The sequence below is a fragment of the Notechis scutatus genome, chromosome 2, assembly GCF_049901735.1.
Source record: "Notechis scutatus isolate UNSWTSFEM ecotype Mainland chromosome 2, rNotScu1.2, whole genome shotgun sequence".
Classification (NCBI taxonomy): Eukaryota; Metazoa; Chordata; class Lepidosauria; order Squamata; family Elapidae; genus Notechis; species Notechis scutatus.
The window spans coordinates 141,126,456-141,147,055 of record NC_142010.1 but is presented as its reverse complement, the minus strand read 5'-3'; the positions used below and the strand labels follow the sequence as shown (position 1 = coordinate 141,147,055).

General features: G+C 38.5%; 1 protein-coding gene across 1 annotated transcript; it reads left to right on the top strand.

Annotated features, from left to right (window-relative positions):
* Nucleotides 1-403: 403 nt before the first annotated feature.
* NFE2 (nuclear factor, erythroid 2) lies at nucleotides 404-18,727 on the top strand. Its single transcript, XM_026677260.2, has 4 exons — nucleotides 404-755; nucleotides 12,685-12,766; nucleotides 14,366-14,578; nucleotides 17,182-18,727. Exons 2-4 carry the CDS (start codon nucleotides 12,716-12,718, stop codon nucleotides 18,187-18,189), a joined length of 1,272 nt encoding a protein of 423 aa, XP_026533045.1. The 5' UTR covers nucleotides 404-755; nucleotides 12,685-12,715; the 3' UTR covers nucleotides 18,190-18,727.
* Nucleotides 18,728-20,600: the final 1,873 nt, after the last annotated feature.

Sequence of the window (20,600 nt, the reverse complement as noted above, 5' to 3'; positions counted from 1 at the left end):
TGGGCATTTCATTTTAAAGATAAATTATGTATGCCAGATATCTCTTTAGTCCAGTCATTACAGGATTCTCTTTGCTATGTACCTCTGCAAATGATATAAAACAATGTATAGTGTCTGTATTGAACGCCCTTCTGGATGCCGACATAGTGTGGGTGTATTCCATTCACACTTGTGTTGTAATTAAGTGTGGTCTTGATTTTTCTTCCTCGTTCCTACTATACCCCATTCTCTGGTTTGGTTGACAGTGTGGTAACCTCAGAGTAGCTTAGATCGTTTCTCTAATTTTCTTCCTTTTGGTACATGTGTGCATTACTGTATTGTAGAGATCTGCTTGTTTTCTTTTCCTGAGCACTGAAAACTTAGATAGGAAGCTATTCTGTGGCGCGTGTTTCTTGGAAAGAGTGCAATACAGGGTTTCTTGGGAGGGAAAAGTATACTGTTAGGGCCATCTCTAACACTACCAACACTGTGGTTTCCCTGCCGCTTGCACAGGGGCGGCTCCTGTTATGTAATATCAGCAGCCCCCAGCGAGGCGAGGCGGGGCTCGCACTGTACAGCTCTGGCCTCCTGGAGTCTGGGACAGCAGCAGCGATGGAGGCACCCTGAAGCCCCATAGTAACTGGGGCCGGAGAGGTGGAAAACACTTAGATGTGGGGAGAATTGGGGGTCCTTTTACCTGCACATCCTGGAGGAAAGCCTTTTTCTTCCCCACCCCCAAGCTGCACACCTGGCTAGACGGCTAGGAATTTCAGCAGGTAAGGGGCCATGCCACAACCTCAAAGGATATCATTGTTTCCACTCCTGTTAGGGAAGGAGGGAGGTTGGATGCTATTTCTGTATCTGAATGCCTAACCAGGCAAGTTTTTTTTGGGGGGGGGGAGGGGGGAATAATGGGATCTCTAACGAAATGTGTGTTTGAAACTCCAAGACCAGTCAGTTCCTTGGTCCATGGAGCTACGCATCACCATCAAAAGTTTCCCCAGGGAGCAAATTCTGCTGGATTGTAGTTCCTGCCTCAAAACTTTAGGGTTTTGTTTGATTTTAAAGCCTTCATCAGTGGAAATAGATGTCTAAATTCCGTAGAATATGACCCAATATGATTTGCTGGGAAATATATGAGAATGGAGAATGGGAAGCAAATGAAGGCATTTTTGCTTACCCTTTAATTCTGATGTGGAAATTGCAGGTGTGTCAATGTGATATTTTGTTCAGGAACTTTGAGATAATACCCATTGAGTTACTCTTTTTAGGCAACATAGATTTGACTGGAGAAAATATAACTTTCTAGTGCGATCTGAACTTCTAGGGGAGCAGGAGATAAATGCAAATATGAATGAAGGTGAAAACCATACATAAGCAACGATCTCCTGCATGCTTAGAGGAACATATAACTGTAAAAACAAGAAAGAAACTTGTGGTCTCTGAATGCCTAACAAATTTATTATGGCATAAACTTTCCTGGACTACAATCCTCTTACTCAGATGTTGATAAATTTCCTGTAATAAATTTGTTGGCTTGTAAGACACCACAAGACTCTGTCTGTTGAATATGATTATAACCACTAGAAAGTATTACTGTAGAGGTTCACTTACAAACAGTGCAGCATGTAGTCAACTGAGTGCAGAATACAAAGATTCTACAAAAATAATTTTATATATCATCAAGTCTTTGAATGTTCTTGTAAGCTCATACCAGGAAAACATAGACACAACTCCACACAGATCATGGAACTCGTAAGACACTGTCTGCCTTATCCATATCATAGCATTGTTGTTGTAGGATTCAAATTAGATAGGTCTCATTATCTATTAGATCTCTAGCTAAATATAGTAAGCAAATAAAATATGAAGTATTCATTGCAAATATCAGATGGATCAAATACTTGGGTATTGGCAGCCGCCTCCTAAGTTGGATTAATAGTAGTTCTTTACAGTATACATGCTTGGGAAATTTTCTTCCATAACATGAGAGATAGGCTTATGTAATGTAACATGAAATGTGATGTAAAAATAAAATATTTTTTCAGGTTCCATAATATTCAATAATGGGTGGAAATCATTAACAGTGGATGGAACTGGAAAATTTTGTCTGGTGAAATTTGTTCCATAACTTAAAGCTAGGAACAAGGTTTGGATGTTATGGCTGATATAGTAATATGTGAAGCATGTGAACCAGCATAGTGCAATGGGGATAAATTCATGTTCTTATTTAGCTCTTTCACTAACTTGGACCAAGTCACTTTGCATAATGCCAATAGGGAAGCTGAGAGCTGTACATGCAGCCACAGGGTTTGATAATCATCAGAGGCCAAAGCAAAATTATTGGTTTTAGATATTCTTGGATGTTTATCAGAACACTAAAAGTGGCCAAGAACTTTTAATGTTTGTGTATATGTTCATTGCATTTTTTAAACCTTCAGTGAAGAGGGGTGTTTTTTTTAGGGTTGTGAAATTATTTCAGATACCTGAAAAACTAATTGACAGGGGATGAATATCTACTAGCTAGCATATCTACCAGAAAAACTGAAAACACTATTTGAGTTAGAGAATAATTGTATCTTTTTGATTTATTCTCTATGCTTTGTGGTACATTAATGTAGATTGCATTTCCTGAACAATCTTGATGAAGAGGTTACTATGTAGTAAGAATTAGTAACCCAGATAATACCTATGCTTAGCCATGATGTGGGTGTTTGGTTCTGGTTTAGCAAGTTGTATAAACTATGATATGAAGAAGATGGTAAGATGGAACTTTTAACTAGAAGTCTTTGGTTATGTCTGGTTTATTTTGCCCTCTACTGAATTGAAGAGTTCCCTCTACACTTTGAGTATTCTATAGACTCTTTCACTGTTGCTGTTTCCTCTTATATGATATGCAGTATATGAGAATTATTGCCTATGTTGTCTATGATTTATAAGGATGCAATTGCAAACTCACGTTTTAAATTCACTGTAATATGGGGTGTTGTGAGCATGCAGAACTATGTGTTGTGTATGTGTGGATATATATTTCAGTATCTATTCTACATGTGTATACATACATGTGCATGTTTCAAGTCTACTGCCCTCTTCTGGGTGTATATAGGTGACACTGCTTTATTTTTTTTCTCAACTGAAATCCAGAGGAGAGTCTGAAAAAAAACTTCAGATGCTGTTCCAGGGATGGAAGTAAGAATCTTCCATCAAACTTATTATGGGTCAATATACATCAATGGGTATGCTCTGCTGTACGTTGATAAAGGATTCAAAACTCACATACTTGCATGTCCTCATTCCTGTGTCCCATTTAGGGACCCTGTGAATAAATGTTGTATGTGGGAATATAACAATGCAGACATAAACAGATTATGTGCTAAGAAGCAAAACTGGCACTACTTTACATGCCCATCTGTGCATCTGCTTTTTGCAGCAACACAATCAAAGAAGCACATCTTCTTCAATGGCTGTATTTGATTACAAATATATGCATTTTTGCCAAGTGAATTTGAAGGTCATTTGCAGCATAACTGAATGGGAGGATGAGAAGCAAGCAACTGCTTGATAGACCAACTGCAAAGACTCAGGAGAGGAAGTTACTTTCCTTCAGGTCTGTTTAGCTCAGGATTACTGATTTTGACTGAAAAGATCAACGGCTTTCCCAATTTTTGACTACAGATTTTCCCTATCACCAGTTAATGATAATTCTAACTAGAAATATCTACCATATATATGCTTTATCATCAGGCTGCGGTTTTAAGGATGTGGGATGAATTAATTATTGTCCATTCAGAAGAAGCATGGGACATTCTTTGGGTTTCTGTGTAAATACCACATTCTAGTCATTCTGGCCAGATTGATTACCTACTTATTTATTGCCTAGCAAAAAATACCCCCCACATAGTATGGTACATAAAATGTTCTCCTTTTGCTTATCACAACACTTTCTTTGAACATGGAGATTATATTTAGTAGACACTGGCCATCCAAGTAACACATGTTTTCAGATCATGAATCAATGTAATAACTTCTGTCAGTTTCTGGATATTATTCCACTACAGTTCCCACCTCTTCCAATGAATGTGATTAATGAGCAGAAATAATGGGAATCACAGTTCAACGAGGTTAGAAAAAGATGAATCATGACTTAGCTAGAATCAGCTAGAATCCTCTAGGCCCACTTTCCAATTTCCCTCTCAAGTAGCTTAACTTTCAGGAGAAAAAAAAACAGAAAAAAAAATGTTGAAAAGATTTATTTTCACCCATTGAAAACTCTTAGGTCATTTACCTGATTATTGCTTGAGGGTGGGAGAAATGAACATGAAAATGTAACATTTTGTAGCTCTGCTAAAGCCTTTGTGCATTTTCTTCCCCTGCCCCTGGAGCTCTCACAGAAGTTTGGGGTGTACTTTTTCTCTCTTGTGCAACATCCCAACAGAGAGGCGGAGGAAATTGCAGGACCGGTCTCTGTTGAAATATACATGAGAAAAGCAAAGAGTGAGTGGCGATAACGGACCACAAAGAGAATGGAGGAAGAAGATCGTGGAACAATTACTTTCAGATATTTGGTGCTTTCCACAGTAACTTCCCCCTCCCACTCCCACCCTCACAGCTAAGCAACATGTCTCATCCTTTGCCCTAAGTTATGGTAGCTAAGGGTGATGGCATTCAAAAATATTTGGATGGCATACAAACTTATTTATCCATCCTTGAGAAACAAACAAGAAACACCCCACAGTTATACCAGAAAGCTGTACCAGTAATATTTCAAAAGAGATGTGCTGGATCAGAAGTGTAAAGGAATCAATATGACTCACCCAGCTATCCAAATATTATCCACTCTGGCAGTTAGGGATTTTTGCAAGATCTCCAACAGAGAGAAGACTTTCTGTCACTGATATATGATTCCCCTTTCTTACAACTGGAGATGGCAGTGTCTGAAAGCAAAGGGGGTGTATGAGGAATATGACCTGAGCGCTACTATTGAGCTTTTGCCTATCGATAACTCCTTTTTCTTGTAGCTTCTCAGCACAGGTCTAATTTAATCATTACTCTTTTCTCTTAGCACCTTGGCAATTTTGTTTATATGAGGGGGTTTTAGCAATTTCTTAAGAAGAAACTCTGTAGTTCCCAAGATTCTTTGGGGAACCCATGCTTGGTAAAACAAGAAAGAGAGACATCTGAAAATCGCAAGAGATTTATTGTAGTTTAGCAAGGGATGGCTGAATAAGAGTTGGACTCTATTCCTTCTCCTGGAGCAAGTGGATTTGTAGCTGAATTTTATTTCTGGTGTATTGATGACATTAGCTATTTTAAAGAAGTGGAGAAACAGCCTTATGGCATACAGGTTTTTTTTTTTTCAGCAGAAAGAAATGATCAGGTTTACAAATAATGGCAGGGAAATGGGGCACTGCTCCAGACCCCAAAAACTGCCACCTGCAACTGTGGTGGTGCAGTGGTTAGAATGCAGTACTGCAGGCTACTTCTGCTGACTGTTGGCTGACTGCAATTTGCAGTTCAAATCTCACCAGGGTCAAGGTTGACTCAGCCTTCCATGCTTCCGAGGACCCAGATTGTTGGGAGCAATAGGCTGATTCTGTAAACTGCTTAGAACAGGGTGTAAAGCACTGTGAAGCAGTATATAAGTCTAAATGCTATTGCTATTCTTGCCAGCAGCAAACAGCAACAGATCATCCTAAAATGGACCAGGACTGCAGAATCTTTAACAGCAACTAGCAAAGTGGACTTTGGCCAATATAATTTTTATGCCATGCTCTAGTTGAAATATTTAAGATCTTCTCTATATACTCTTTGATAGATTTGTTTCCATAAACTAATTTGGCTACTACTTGTCTGGAATTTGTCATGAATATTAAACTGACATAAGGGGTATGAGAAAAAACAGAAAATACATAGGATAAATGAATTCAGCTCTGTACAGATCTAAAGTAATAATATTTTTCAAATACCTAAGTAATTGCAGTAGGACTTCTAGCCGTTTGATCTTCTGAGATTTTAAACAGTTCTCCTATGTGCATAGTTGTGTAATTGCTTCATGCAATTTAGTAAAAGTTATCATTTCTCCATCACATTCCATTACTCTGATGCAGTCTTTTGCAGTTTGTTCCATGCTGCTAGCTAGTTAAATAGTGTCCAATGTTTTTCTCAATTCAGACACCTCAGTAGCAGAGGTGAGCGAAAAGGTGAGGTTAAGTGGACATTTCTGTTGTTGATACTGCAGATAGATAATTTTAGACTTTAATTGTGTAATATGAGTGGGTAGGTATCTTTTTAGATGATGTTTTATTGAAATAACCCATTTCTGTTACATTTGGACCATTGAATGATAGGCTTCTGTCCAAAATGTTCCACGATGTTACATTTCCATGTTTCTGCTATGTATGTCACGAAAAAATTTTGAAATCCTTAGAAGAGCAGGAACTTCCAGAGGTAGCAGGAATTACCCATTATATTTTTAATTCTCTGGGCATATACTTCCCCTCCCAGCCACAAATGACATAAAAATAGATTTTTAACCCACTTCATTCTACACAGGTCTGGAATAAGCAATAAATAATGCTTTGAAACAATAAGAACAATAAGAGAAAGAAATTCACCAAATATTAGTAGTGATTAAAGCACATGAAGAAAATACTTCACATTGTCTGACCATTCCTTAATTTAGCTTGGTATATTTTTCTATAGCTAACCTACAGAATCACAGCCCTTTTTAAAACAATAAATAATATATCCAAACTTATTACCATGATATTAAGGTGATACCTAATTAAAGATATCTACTGATGAAACATGAGCTTGAACTGGTTAATCAAATAATTCATGGATTATGTTTGTACATGATTAAAAACCACAATTCTAGAATAAGAGATGATATATGTAATATATGCCACAATAGATACAATCTTAAAAGAGGTAATTTTTTCCTGCAGATGAGGGAATGGGAAATGCCTTTTCTTGGATGGTGTTTTCCATCAGCATTTTTAATAAATACTTTTATTACAAATAGTTTAAAATATTTAATTAAGTGAGGGCTTTTTTAAACCACATTTAATCAGTTAATTATTTAAACAGTAAAATCCTAAATATATACGGATGAAAAAAATGCATGCTCTTGTAGAAGGTTTTGTCAATAGATATTTGGTTCAGAAACCATGAAGACTACCTGCACTAGAACACACATCAGATGTATTTTAATTGCATTGTGTGTTTCAGATAAAATGTGTTAGGTGTTACAGGTAAATATTGGTGAAAACACTGTTCTGAAAGTGAGACTTTCTTAATCACTGACAGACAGGTTTATGACTTTAAAAGGATGTGTGCACCAGTCTAATATATTTGTGCAGTACTAGATATTTCCAAATAGCTGAGGATTTAGATACTGAGATACTGAGAAATATCTGTTCATACAGCTTTTCACAGAACTTGATTAAAGAGAGAATAGGATTGGAAAATTTGTTTGACCTGCAATTGTCACCATATAAGTCTGTTGGATTTCTGAGCATCCCTCCCTTCCAAAATTTTGTGATATCATTAAATTTTATAAGTTTGGGGCAATCTTGCTTCCCCCCCCCTTTTTTTTTTTTTTGCAAGTTCTGTACAAGAACACTGAAAACATCTGCAAATTTGGTGAGATTGTAGATGATTTTATGATCTTTTAATTATTTCTAGATGAAGCTTGGGATCAGATTGCATACCACAAAATTCATGGGTAAAATTTCTGGCTGCCATAATAGATTTTTAAAAATTATGTAAACATTCTATACCTTGCCTTTTCGATAAATTCTCATAGTTTGCAACACATTGCAATAATATATGCAAGGAAATGAAAATATCAGGTAAGAGGCAGATGAAACACGTCATTCTGCTTCTCTCTAGGAGTTGATCGCATGGATCAACAAAAAAAGGCTACATAAACTAAATTAATCACAATTAAATTGTGAAGCAAGAGATCACTGAAAGAATCTTTATAATTCCTCAAATTAGAGACTCATGGATATTCCAGAACAGTCAAGGATCACAGTGTGGATCTTTTGACAGGAAGAAACAAGTATCAATAAGAGGCAATTCTGAATTCATAAAACAGCCAGACACAATCAGACACCTGCAGCGCAGCCCTCTTCAGTATGTACACTTAAGAATGCAGCTGTTGAACCCTGCCAATTGTTTTCTTCAAGAGGGTTTGAAACAGATATAATTGCCTTGATTTATCATACATTGTATGCAAGTTTTCTGTTAATCCCCACGGATCAACTTAATTCACACAACCATTAATTGAAATGTAATTATATTAATGAAATTGTATGTCTAGCTTAGTTGAAACATAGTATAATCTTGAAACAAATACCCTAATAATGAACATAATTTGATGAAAAACACAAATGAATCTCTATAACCAGGGGTGGGATTCTACCAATTCGCACCTATTCACTAGAACCAGTTGTTAACATTCTAAGCAGTTCGGAGAACCGGTTGTTAGAAGAAATTACTGGCCTAATCCTGTAAGGAAGGCAGGAAGGAAACATTCTGGTGTTGCTTACAGAAACTACCTCTCTATTAACCCTGATTACATTCTTGGCAGGACTAGACTTCCTGTCTCAGGAATGTCTCTGGAGTTTTTTTCCCCTCCTTTGCTGGTACTTTGCTTGTATGGAGTGACCATTCAAAGTTACAATGGCACTGAAAAAAGTGACTTATGACCATTTTTCATACTTATGACTGTTGCAGCATCCCCACAGTCATGAGAGGCCAGGCGAGGAGATGCGTGCCTTGATATGAGTGATATTGAGTTGGCCACGCCCAGCCAACAACATGACCACCAAGCCATGTCCACCCAGTCACATGACCACCAAGCCACGCCCACCACCTAAGCCATGCCCACAGAACCAGTTGTTAAAAAAATTGAATCCCATCCTTGTCTGTAACATATTGTTTTGAGTGGTGTAGGAAGCAGAACATTATTATTCTTGCTCTCCATATTTTATCGGACCATAATGATAATTGGCAGGGTTGCTGACCTTTATAAGTTACAGGTTTTTTTTTATGATTCCATAAAAATGAAAGGTATTCGTTTGTTTCAGATCTTTAGTTAAGGTGTGCCTACTGTACTCAGGAGTTTTGTCCTTTTCTATTTTGTCCTTCAGCTGAGCTTCTCCACTGCTGCCCATTTCTTGGTACATGAGTGTAATTGTTTGTTCAAAAGTTAAGAGTATCAGTGGGTTTGCTCCCAACAGAGAGGAGACATTTCTGAAGTCTGGCCAATGGGAGAAATACAGTATATGTGCATCTAGAAGCATTATGATTGATCTTGCCTTCTCTCTGTCAGTGAAGTGTCAGCCCAGAATATTTTCTTGCCTGGAATGGGCCAGCATATAACATTTTTTTGGTTTGGACCAGTTTGGACAAAACTCAACAGAACTTTTTCGTGTGGTTGTTGATAAAAATAGGACCGCCAACATGATCGCCAACGTCCGGTGATGGATATGGCACAACAAGAAGAAGAAAACATTTTTTTTCCAGTTCAGACACTAATTCCTGTATTCAGTGTCATATTTTGCCCTCCCACTATACTGCCATTCAAAGTCAGTTACTCATCTTGCTGTGAGGAACAGGGTTGGACCTATAAATGAAGAGGTAAATAAGGGTTATAAGTCATCCCCAGCAGGCCCAGCCTCTGTATATTTATTTATATCCCACCTTTATTATTTTTATAAATAACTCCAGGCAATGAACATAACTAACACTCCTTCCTTCTCCTATTTTCCCAAAAATAACCCTATGAGGTGAGTTAGGCTGCAAGAGAGGTGACTGACCCAAACTCACCCAGTTAGCTTTTCATGCCTAAGGCAGAACTAGAACTCATAATCTCTTGCTTTCTAGCCTGGTCCCTTAACCACTAGACCAAACTGACTCTAGATTCACATTTTTAGGATAAGCAGCAAGATATCCAGAGAAAGGTAAACATGTACTACTATGTAGTACCTAAAGAAGGATAGGCATAGAAGATCAACCTAGGTGTGTCAATTCTTCTCTTCCTCTCCTTTGTCATTCACAACTAGTGATTAAGCCTGTGTTTCCTATTTACTGTGTGCAAACTGTCCAAGTCTTCCCTCTGCAAGCACATTGTAGCTGTTGATTGTAGATTAGAATATCAGAATATGCTTTTGTGTTTTAATATCAGAGCAGGGTTATGCATTTTACATTCACATTCATACACAAAGACACACACACCCATATACACAAAAGTACAGTTTTTCTTCTGTTGCACAATTTATTCTGGTTTTGGTAATAAGGGGAGTACTTTGTTCTCCACCCTTAACCACAGGAAATCTTATTCAACAACTCCTCTGCCTTCTGAAATTTCTCCAGGCTTTCCCCATCTAATTAAACCTTAAGAGCTAATAATTTACTGTTCCAAGAGTTGTAAACTAAGATTCTTAAACAGCTATATCCTGCCACCATCAGTGTATTCTGTGACTTTTCTTCTTCTGTTATGGAACGATGAGATACAATAATCAAGAATAGCGTTTAGCTTAGAAACCTTGGTTCATTTTCTCTGCTGAAAATATTCTTCAAGACCTTCTTGGTGGGTCTTCTTAGGCGTTGGAATTTCGTGGAACATCCTCCTCTACTTTTAAAATAAAATAATCTGATTTCAAAAATGTTCAACTGGTTTCATATAAGTCTGCCTTCCTATAAGTCTGTTGCAGTTCTTTTTTTTTTTAAAGCACTACAATAACTTGTGCTGGCTCTGAAATTCACAGTTGGGCGATAGATTTGTTCAGGTCAACTATATTGTCACGTAAATACAAGCAACAAAAAGATATATCTTTTCCCTTCAGAGTTGGCTGTTTGAACCATCCTCTTCTTTTTCTTTAACTAAGGTTAAAAATAGAATCGGAGGAGGATGAAAGCATAGAAAATAAATAAAAAGCATTTGGCTGAAACCCTCCACTTAAAAGAACATTCTTGGATCAATTGAGCAGAACTCAACTCGTCATACCAACTCCAGCATTCCTCTTAAGAATAATTTTTTTGCACATATAGCTTTTCTAACAAAAATGACACAAAACCTATTTGTTTGCCCAAAGCAAGCAAGCAAACAAGGAAGCAGGTAAGGCAGTAGAAATCTAAAGGAAGAGCAGCAGTTAGCAACTATGACCATAAGGGAATGGGCTCGGTGAATGAGAAAAAAAATAGAACTGCTTTTTTTGATGAATTAAAATATTAATAATTCAGTAATCAATAGCACTTAAACTTATATAATACTTCATAGTGCTTTATAGCTCTTTCTAAGCAGTTTACAGAGTCAGCCTATTTCCCCCAACAACCTGGGTCCTCATTTTACCCACCTCGGAAGGATGGAAGGCTGAGTCAACCTTGAGCCGGTCAGGATTGAGCCCCTGGCAGTCAGCAGAATTAGCCTGCAATGCTGCATTCTAACCACTGCGCCCCATGGCTCTTCTAATGTCTTCTAGTGAAGACACCTTGACCAAACATCCCTCAAAACATGGAATTGACTCTCATTATGTTTATATCTTCACCTCTTTCACAATTGCTCAGGAATGTAACTTGGAAAGAGCAGAGATTAATTTTTATTCTCATGATAACCTTAAGCAGTTTTTTTACTACTGGTTCTGTGGGGGTGGCTCGGTGGGCGTGGCAGGGGAAGGATACTCTAAAATCTCCAGTCAGAGGTGGTATTTGCCGGTTCTCTGAACTACTCAAAATTTCCGCTACCGGTTCTCCAGAACTGGTCAGAACCTGCTGAATACCACCTCTGCTTACAAGGTAAGTTAAGCTGACATAGAAACAGGGTTCGCACAGCACTGTAAACATACTGTAGTCTGTTTCTTTGTTTGTAGTTAGCTGTGTAAAAACCTGCCAAGTGGCTAACTTGCCTAAATAAGTTATGGCTCAGTTGCATTAGAGGAATGCAACTGGTGGCCTGTCATTTCCCTTTCTAAGTTTTTGAGGTTCTATTTGAACATGAATTCTGAAAATAAGGCTTGATTTCATGACATTTTGAAGTGGGAAACTAATGGGGGAAAAATGATCTGACCTATTTATTGCCATAGCTAAAAGACAAAGAACATTTCCAAAACAGAACTCTGGCCCCAACTGTTCTGCAGCCTTACTATACCAAAGACATGCCATGGAACATCATATAGGCACCATGCAAAATCTCGTAATTTCACAAGCACAATTCCACTGTTCAAAAGGCTTTTCTTCTTTCTTCTTGCACTCAGCAGCTTGATCAATTTGGAAAAAAAAGCTCGTAAATGACAGCCTGTCCTTTAACCCCTGGAACAAGCTTCAATAAATAAACATATAGGTGCTATGGAATTAACTCAATACATTTTAATAGTTATGACCAGAGACAAAGTTCTGGAAATCTCAGCTTCGTGGAATTTAGCCTGACTTGACAAAAAAGAGTGGGCTACTATCATTCTAGCTCTTTTTATTGCATTCTGCTACATTGTCCCTCAAACTGTTCTTGTCCTATAGTAATGATCTCAGCCATTCTTTACATGATTTCTAATAACGAATAAAATTGTGGACCCAGAGCTCTTGATTGATGAGCACTTGAGAAAACACCCCACACATTTAAAAAAAAAAAAAAAACACCTCTCCAATACTTCTCTGGACAAACCCTAGGACTGATACAAGGTTGTTATCTGTCTCTTGCAGGAAGAAACTTGGCATCCTTGTGGCTTCATGAATGTCTGATCCAGGCAGCTGCACGCTGCAGATTCACAGGGCTGCTGCAGAGGTAAGGGGAAGAAACATAGCAGCTTATCGGAGACCAGATGGGCAATCCCACCCTTGCCAAATTGGGACTAAGAAATGGAGGCAGAGAGAAAAAAAAGGGGGGGAGAAAGTTTCTGAGAAATCATCCAGAAAGAGAAAGTGGTAAACAGTTCCATTCTACTGCCCCCTAGAGAAATCTCCTTTGCCATTATTTGGGCTAGCAGATGAGACTAGTAAAGCAAGAATGAAGAATAGAATAGAATAGAATAGAATAGAATAGAATAGAATAGAATAGAATAGAATTCTTTATTGGCCAAGTGTGTTTGGACACACAAGGAATTTGTAACCCATAGAGTAGAGCTTCTGGAATTTTTTTCCAACTCTTTTACCACTAGTGGCGATAAAAAATTCCTGTATTTCATCTGTGTAATAAATGAATGTGCTTTGTGTGTTTCTGTTTTGCTCTCTTGTGCGAACATCTGTGTGTCCAATAAAGGAAAATATTTGTAGTTCAGGACTGAAATGAAGGCGCCTTGGTGCTGTCTGAGCTTGTTTGTTTTCTTGCAGACATTTCATTACCCTAACTAGGTAACATCCCCAGTGCTAGTAAGGAGTGCTGTTGGCTGTCATTTTGTATTCTAGTGGCTTGCCCTGTCAGTTTTGGTGGGGGGTGGTCTTAGGGATTCATTGGTTGGGCTGCTAGCTTGTTTGGCAGATCCTTGATCGGGGAATTTCTTGGTCTGATGTTAATCTTGGAGATAATCTATGTTCATCTAGGTGCTGATAACTGGTGGGGAGGTGTTTTGGTCTTTTTGTTCCCATTTTGGTTGACTCTTTTGCATAGTATGTAGATATTGTTTGTGTCTATGTGTCTATTGATGGCATAATTTGCCAGACTGCCAGGCTTCTAGAAATTCCCTAGCATTTTTGGACTTGGCTTGGTCTAGGATGGTCCCAGTTTCCCAGTTGAAATTACGGTTAAGTCTGTCCATTAAGTCTGAACTTACCCCCAACAAAATCCCACTCCTTACTAGCACTGATGATGTTACCTAGTCTGGGTAATGAAATGTCTGCCAGAAAACAACCAAGCTCAGAGAGCACCAAGGACCTCACATCTGTGTGTTTTTGTGCACAAATAGTCTGCACATGCCCCATTCTGGGGCATATAACTAACCAAAATGATACAAAAGAGAATGCATGTGTGTGTGTGTGTGTGCGCGCATGCAGGTGAATGTATCACTGAATTATCAAAGCCCATCTAGTTGGTTTTGGGTTTTTTTCTCATTCATCTCATACATTTTGACAATTGCATTTTTTAAAAAATGGTTGAGTTCTTGTATTGTAAATTTTGTGTTTTTAACTTTTAGTGTTTTTAACTTTTCTCTCAGGAATATTACAGAAATCATAATCAGATAGTAAGAAGAGATACAGACAGTAGATAGATATTAGAATGTATGAATTAATTTCATGACTGCAACCAGCCGACAGTTTTTAAAACAGCTGATTAAAAGATTGAGGCTTAACTCAGCTTAAATGTAATGTAAGCAAGAGAGAAAACTGACTAGATTGAATTATTCAAAATCAGTTGAATCTAATTGTTTATCCTTTTTTCCTGTAACAGAACTTTGCTGCCACAGCAGCTTTTGGGGGCACCTTGCTGGAGCAGACACTGGGCAGAAGTCGACCTGATAAGATGTCCCCCTGCCCACCCCAGCAGGGATGGTCTCGGAGTACCTTCCTCCCTTTGTACAACCCCCTGGCAGGGGGGGAAGCTTGCTCACAGGGGGAAATGGAGCTAACCTGGCAGGAGATTCTCTCTATCTCAGAATTGCAGGTAAGCATGGGACTGACAGAATATGTTATTATTTGAACAGCTTTGAGGAAGATAGGTTGGACATACTGACAATAGTCAACATAGTAGCTAAAATAAGAACTTGCTGCATAGAGCAAGGAAACAGGAAAGGAAGGAGTAAGGGAAAGCAGATTTGTTCGAAACAGGTAGTCCTTCTTTAACAACCAAAACTGGGACCTGCAACTCCATCTCTGTTAAGCAAGACATCATGTGACTGTAACTTGCAATTTTATTGCTGGCTTCTGTATTGATTTTGCTTGTCACGAACTGGCTATCAAGTGGCTTGGTTCATATTTAGTCAAGTGGCAAAAACATAATGGCTAAATATGATGTCTGAACCCAGTTGTAATGGTTGCGGTGGATTTGGACAGCCCATAAATGTAATAATAAACAAAACAGACAAACAGTGTCTCTTGCAGGAAGTGGGTCTTTATTTCTTCTTTTTCCCTTGCCTTCTTCACCCAGTATCAATTTTCAACCCTTGGCCTATATACAAGTGATTCATTCAGATCTTTGGCAAGAATTCTCTTTTCCCTGGCAGCCAGCTGAAAAAGAGAGAAAAACCAAGAGCAAAATATGCCACAGAGAGATTCTGCAATGGGCAAGATAAAAAAAAAGAGTGATTTACCAACTATATAGCCCTTGGTTTTCTGATTGAACACACCTTTGTTAAAGCACTTCTCTGGTTTTAAACCTTGAATTCAATTTTAGTTGAATATTGCTTGCTTCAGTCTTCCTGCTCACGCCCATCACTCAGTAATAGCTACAGCAGGTTTCCTATATGGGGCAGGGATTTAAAGTTCAGCAAAATTAGGCAGCTATTCTACTTTTCAGTGTAAGATTTATATTTTCAACTTACAGATGAGCCCTTTTGTTGCGTCCAGGGCAGGTGCTCTACATTTTATAGACATGATGACAGCATTAAGGAAAACTCCAGGTGGTTTTAAACTATCTTGCCCACATTTTCTTGGGAATAACTTAAGTCAGTAGCTTTCATTTCCAGGTTGATCTTCCTTCCTTCCTTCAACTTAACCAAGTGACTCTGGGCGGTTTACAATACTAAATTTATAAAACAATTTAAAAAAAAAAACAACAATAAAAATATCTAAAAATAAGTACCAATAGTAGCCAAGATAATTGATCAATTAGCAGGACAGCCAAGAAGCAGAGCCCTTAACACATTCTGAGCCCCAGACTGAATGCAATAGAGTTGTTTTTAAGCTTTGTGTGTAGAATGTAATATGTAGAAGATTGTACTATGTTTTTAAAAATCTTTATTTTACTTAGAAAACAAGGAAAATCACAGGGTAAGGAATATATGACTTGGCAATAGATAATAAATCTTGTTAAAAATATTTAAAAATAGTATTTAAAATATTAAAAGCAATAACCTAGAATAAAAACAATTAAAATGTAAAAATATCACAGAATGAACAAATATTAAAAAGATGCAAAAACAAATCAAAATTCCAATAACTTTCATATATCCTGTTTTCTTCTGTTTCTTCATGTGCGATTCTTGGAGCTTTTTTGGTGACGTTTTTCAGAAGTGGCTTGCCACTGCCTCCTTCCCAAGGCAGAGAATGAGTGAGTGAATGAGTGGTGGCAGGTCCAAGGTCACCCAGATGTTTTGTGTCTATGGTAGGACTAGAACTTAAGAGTTTCTAGCTGATGCCTTAACCATTACACAAAATGGCTGCCCTGTACAAGTTTTCTAGTATAGCCCATTTCTCATCCTTTATGCTTCAATTTTTCCATAACAACTATCTTCCATTTCTTTTTCATAGCAGACATCTAACGATGGAGCCTCTGAATATTTCCAGTATTGTCTTCACTATTCAGTTACCGTCCCAAGATATGTTTAAATTATTTTGTGAGACAACTCAAAGAATTGAAAACATAACGAGTTGCGGCCAAGTTGGCTGAACAGTATACTGTTCAAGTACTCAGTGGAAAGGGTGGGGCACATCCCACAGCTACAAAATATGCATTGGTGGGGGGGTTAGTCCTATAGAGGAGTGTACTGAAACCAAGTTGCAGGGTGACAGGTATCCATTACCTTTTAAATCCTGAATCTCCCAGCACTGCCCCCATTCAACAGCGAACCCTGGGGAGAAGTGAGGTGGGGTAAACCATGTACAATGGGGGATCTGTCCAATGGGATGAATCATTCTTTTGTTCTTGGGGGAATGTTATCAACCTATCTTCAGAGTCCTTTTGAGTGCCCCTTTTCTTTGCTCCTTTCAGTGATAAGAACCTTCCATAGGAAGAAGTGAGTGCTTGGTTGGGTATGTTATAATAATATAGTTAAGTCAATAGCTAAACAGACAAAAGCAAATTTCTAAAAAAAACAAACCCCCAAACCTGAAAGTCTTTAAATGATGTTTCTCTTGGAAACAGTTGCAATTTAGTGAAAGAGAAAAAAAAAATGATACTGGACTAGGATATACAGGAAAAGAGCCTGGGCAAACCATCCAAAATTCCCTGAATTTGACTGCAATCCTCACTTGCGCATTTTCCGCATTTTGCTTGAGGTCTGAGGGGGAAAGGAGAAACTCTCTCAACTTTTTTCCTTCTTCCTGCAGGGTCTTGATATGCTAGCCGAGAGTTGCTACGATCCAGCTTTATGCGGTCATTCCCAACAGATGGTTCCATCCCTTAGCTACGGGCCATGTGCAGGAATGGGCGAGAGTCCTGTTTCCAATTACAATCACCCTACTACTGCAGCCTATGATCATTCCTACCCAGAAAATCTGCCTGCTTCTTGTACACTTTACAGTTACACCGGCATGCTGATCTCTTCTTCCCTGGAGCCTCCAGGACCTGCTATGCTGGGTGGATATAAAGGGGTCCCAGGGATGATGTTGGGGAGGGAGCTAACTAATGGCTACGGATCACAGGGACCTTGCAAGCTCCAAGAAGATCTGGAATCAGACTCTGGATTATCCCTTAATTACAGTGATGCAGAGTCCCTGGAAGCTGAGGGACTGGAGCGGGCAGAATACCCATCTTTGTATTCCTTGGACCACGTTCCAGCATACCCTCCATTGGCTCCTGTCCCAGAGATGCCCTTCCCTGAGCATCAGCCAGAGCATTCTTTGGAAAAAGGGCAGAGCCCACAGGGAGAATTAGTTGGCAGCAGGGATGAACGTCGGGCTCTTGCCATGAAAATCCCCTTCCCTGTGGAAAAGATCATCAACCTGCCAGTGGATGACTTCAATGAGCTGCTGTCACGTTTCCCGCTGAGCGAACCCCAGATGGCCCTAATCCGGGACATCCGCCGCCGCGGCAAGAATAAAGTAGCGGCTCAAAATTGTCGCAAGCGCAAACTGGAGACATTGGTGCACCTGGAGCAGGAGCTGGATGAACTAAGTCGTGAGCGACAGCGCTTGTTACAGGACCGTGGAGAGTTTAACAGGAGTCTGACACTGACCAAGCAGAAGCTGGGAGCCCTCTACCACCAAGTGTTTTGCATGTTGCGGGATGAAGCTGGCAATGCCTATTCCCCTGACGAATACGTGCTGCAACTCACTGTCGATGGCAGTGTCTTCCTTGTTCCACGCAACAAGCAGCCAGAAAGCGCCAATGGCTGAACTGAACAAGTGGTGGTTAGAAATTGGGGGGGATGGAATGCAGCCAGTTGACCCCCACAAAAGCATCTCTCTAGGGGCTTGAGACCACTCAAATGTTAAGAGAATTCAGATTCCATACCATACAGCTGAACTTAACACCATTTAAAGCACCCAATTATTTTTCACTTCATTAGGAGAAAAATAGGCTTTGATGAAAACGGTACCTAGAATTTATTCCTTATCCAAGCATCCATCTTTCTACAACAGTCCCATCAGACTTCACTGATGTGGTCAATTGTGATGGATGAATTATAATCCCAACAGTATTTGTAGGACTATTTGTAATCCTCAATCCTTTGCTTACTTTGGTACTTTGTGCCAAATTACCTTGCATACAATATATAAGGCACTTGCTCACCTTACAGCTTTAAAATGTTCTCAACCTACTGGACAATTTCCACTGTCCAGAGCAAATATGAAGCCTATTGTAATTTAGTTGTACACCCCTTTCTATATATTTCCATGTCAAATTAAAAAATAAAAAATGAATTTTGCTAAATCCTAGTTAAGCTCTAACCGGGTTTCCCATTTTAATTTTTGTCATATGTTTTCAAATTTAGGCTATTCCTTTTCAAAGCACTTGCTAGGGTCATTACCACTGTAACGACCTGCCTTAAATCAGGTGTTTAGTAGCATCTTTTCAAACTAACAAATTTTATAAAATGGGAAAAGCTTTCAGTATATCTATTTTAAATGTTAGCCAGAAAAAGTTTGAGTTTTGTGGCTATCATAGTTTGGTTTTCTTCCTCAAAATTGCTTCAGTACATGATTTTGGTATTTAACTTGCAAGTTGAAGTTGTCCTAATGTTCATCCCACAAAATCCAATTTTCAATTCATATTCTGACTTCTTTGGGTTATAAACATCGATGCAAAAACAAGATGTTTCAGAATGATGTATACACAATGCATACATTATGGAGTCCTCTCCTGTAATTGTTTCTAGCTTAAAACAGGATTTCCACTGCATTTAGTATTTAGGTACAGCTAAATGAGCTGTTTTTTCCATTGTCATAAACATAGTCAGCTTTACAAATACAGGTAATCCTTGACTTACAACCATAATCGGGACCAGAGTTTTTTGCAAGCAAGGTTGATAAATGAGTTATTATTTTGACTTTTGCCACTTAAGCAAATCACTGTGAATTCAAGCTTCCTCCCAAATTGACTTTGCTCATTGAAAGCCAGCAAAAGTAGCAACATGATCACGTGACCCCAGGTCACTGAACACATACATGGCATTGTCAAGCTCCCTAACCTGTGGCCACGTGACTGTGAGGATGCCCCAAATTTGTTGCAAATGAAAGGACCAGTCACATCACTTCAACCCTTTGATTTACAAAGACTTTGCTGTGGAAAGGATGGACAGCTACAAGCCAAGGGAAGACTACCTTGGCAAATGTATGAAATACTAAGAGAAGACAAAAATGAGTTGAGAAAAGTTGGTATTGTAAAGACACAGCACAGAGGGAACTTTTAGCTGCAGAGGGAACATACGTTCTGTAGAAAAATTACTCGAGTAAATACTGTTACAAAAAATAACTGTACATAAAATGCCCAAATTAATTAGTCCCAAAATTCCAGTGTGTTAAATGACCCCTAATATTTCATGATTGAAATACTGTGAGGGAAGATCTGTCCTTTTTTGTGATGGTGATCCTAGAACATAGCATGGAAAAAGTGGTTTTAAAATGCCAAAGGAAATTTGGAATAAAATTTGTTGGGTCGTGTCAGAAGCAATAGCAAAAAAGAAATAAGCCTGCCTTGCTACATCATCTGCTGCAGGTCTGCAAATGGGTTTTAAGTCTGTTCAGTTTTTAGATTTTAGTGGATTTAAGATTTCAAGTCACCAAGGAAGATGAAGCTACAATATTGCTTTCATCAATCCTCATCTCTCCTGTTAAATGGGATAAGAATATTCTCAAGGTTTTGTTTGATGGGATGGACTCTCGTTGAAAAGGAACTATTTTAAGCTCACCATCATGCAAGCTCTCCTCTGTAGATAAATCCATGTAATTATAGACCAAATATTCAACTTCTGCAAGATTATTTCAAACTCCAGATGCACATAAATGTTATTGCTTGCTCCAAGTTTTGGCTAGGCTGTGCCATGCTTTGGTAACATTTAACCAGAATTAAAAAAAACATTGTTTTGCATGGTTCTGGTCCATCTTGACTAATGGAAAAGATATGGTTATATAAAATGTAAAGATGATATAATGCATAGATTTGATTTACCAGCTCAACTGTTGCACCAGAATCCTCGCTTGTTTGGAAAGTTATACATATAGGAGGTCCTCAAGTTTACAACAGTTCACAGTGACCATTCAAAGTTACAAAGGCACTGAAAAAACCGACCCTTTTTCTTAATTAC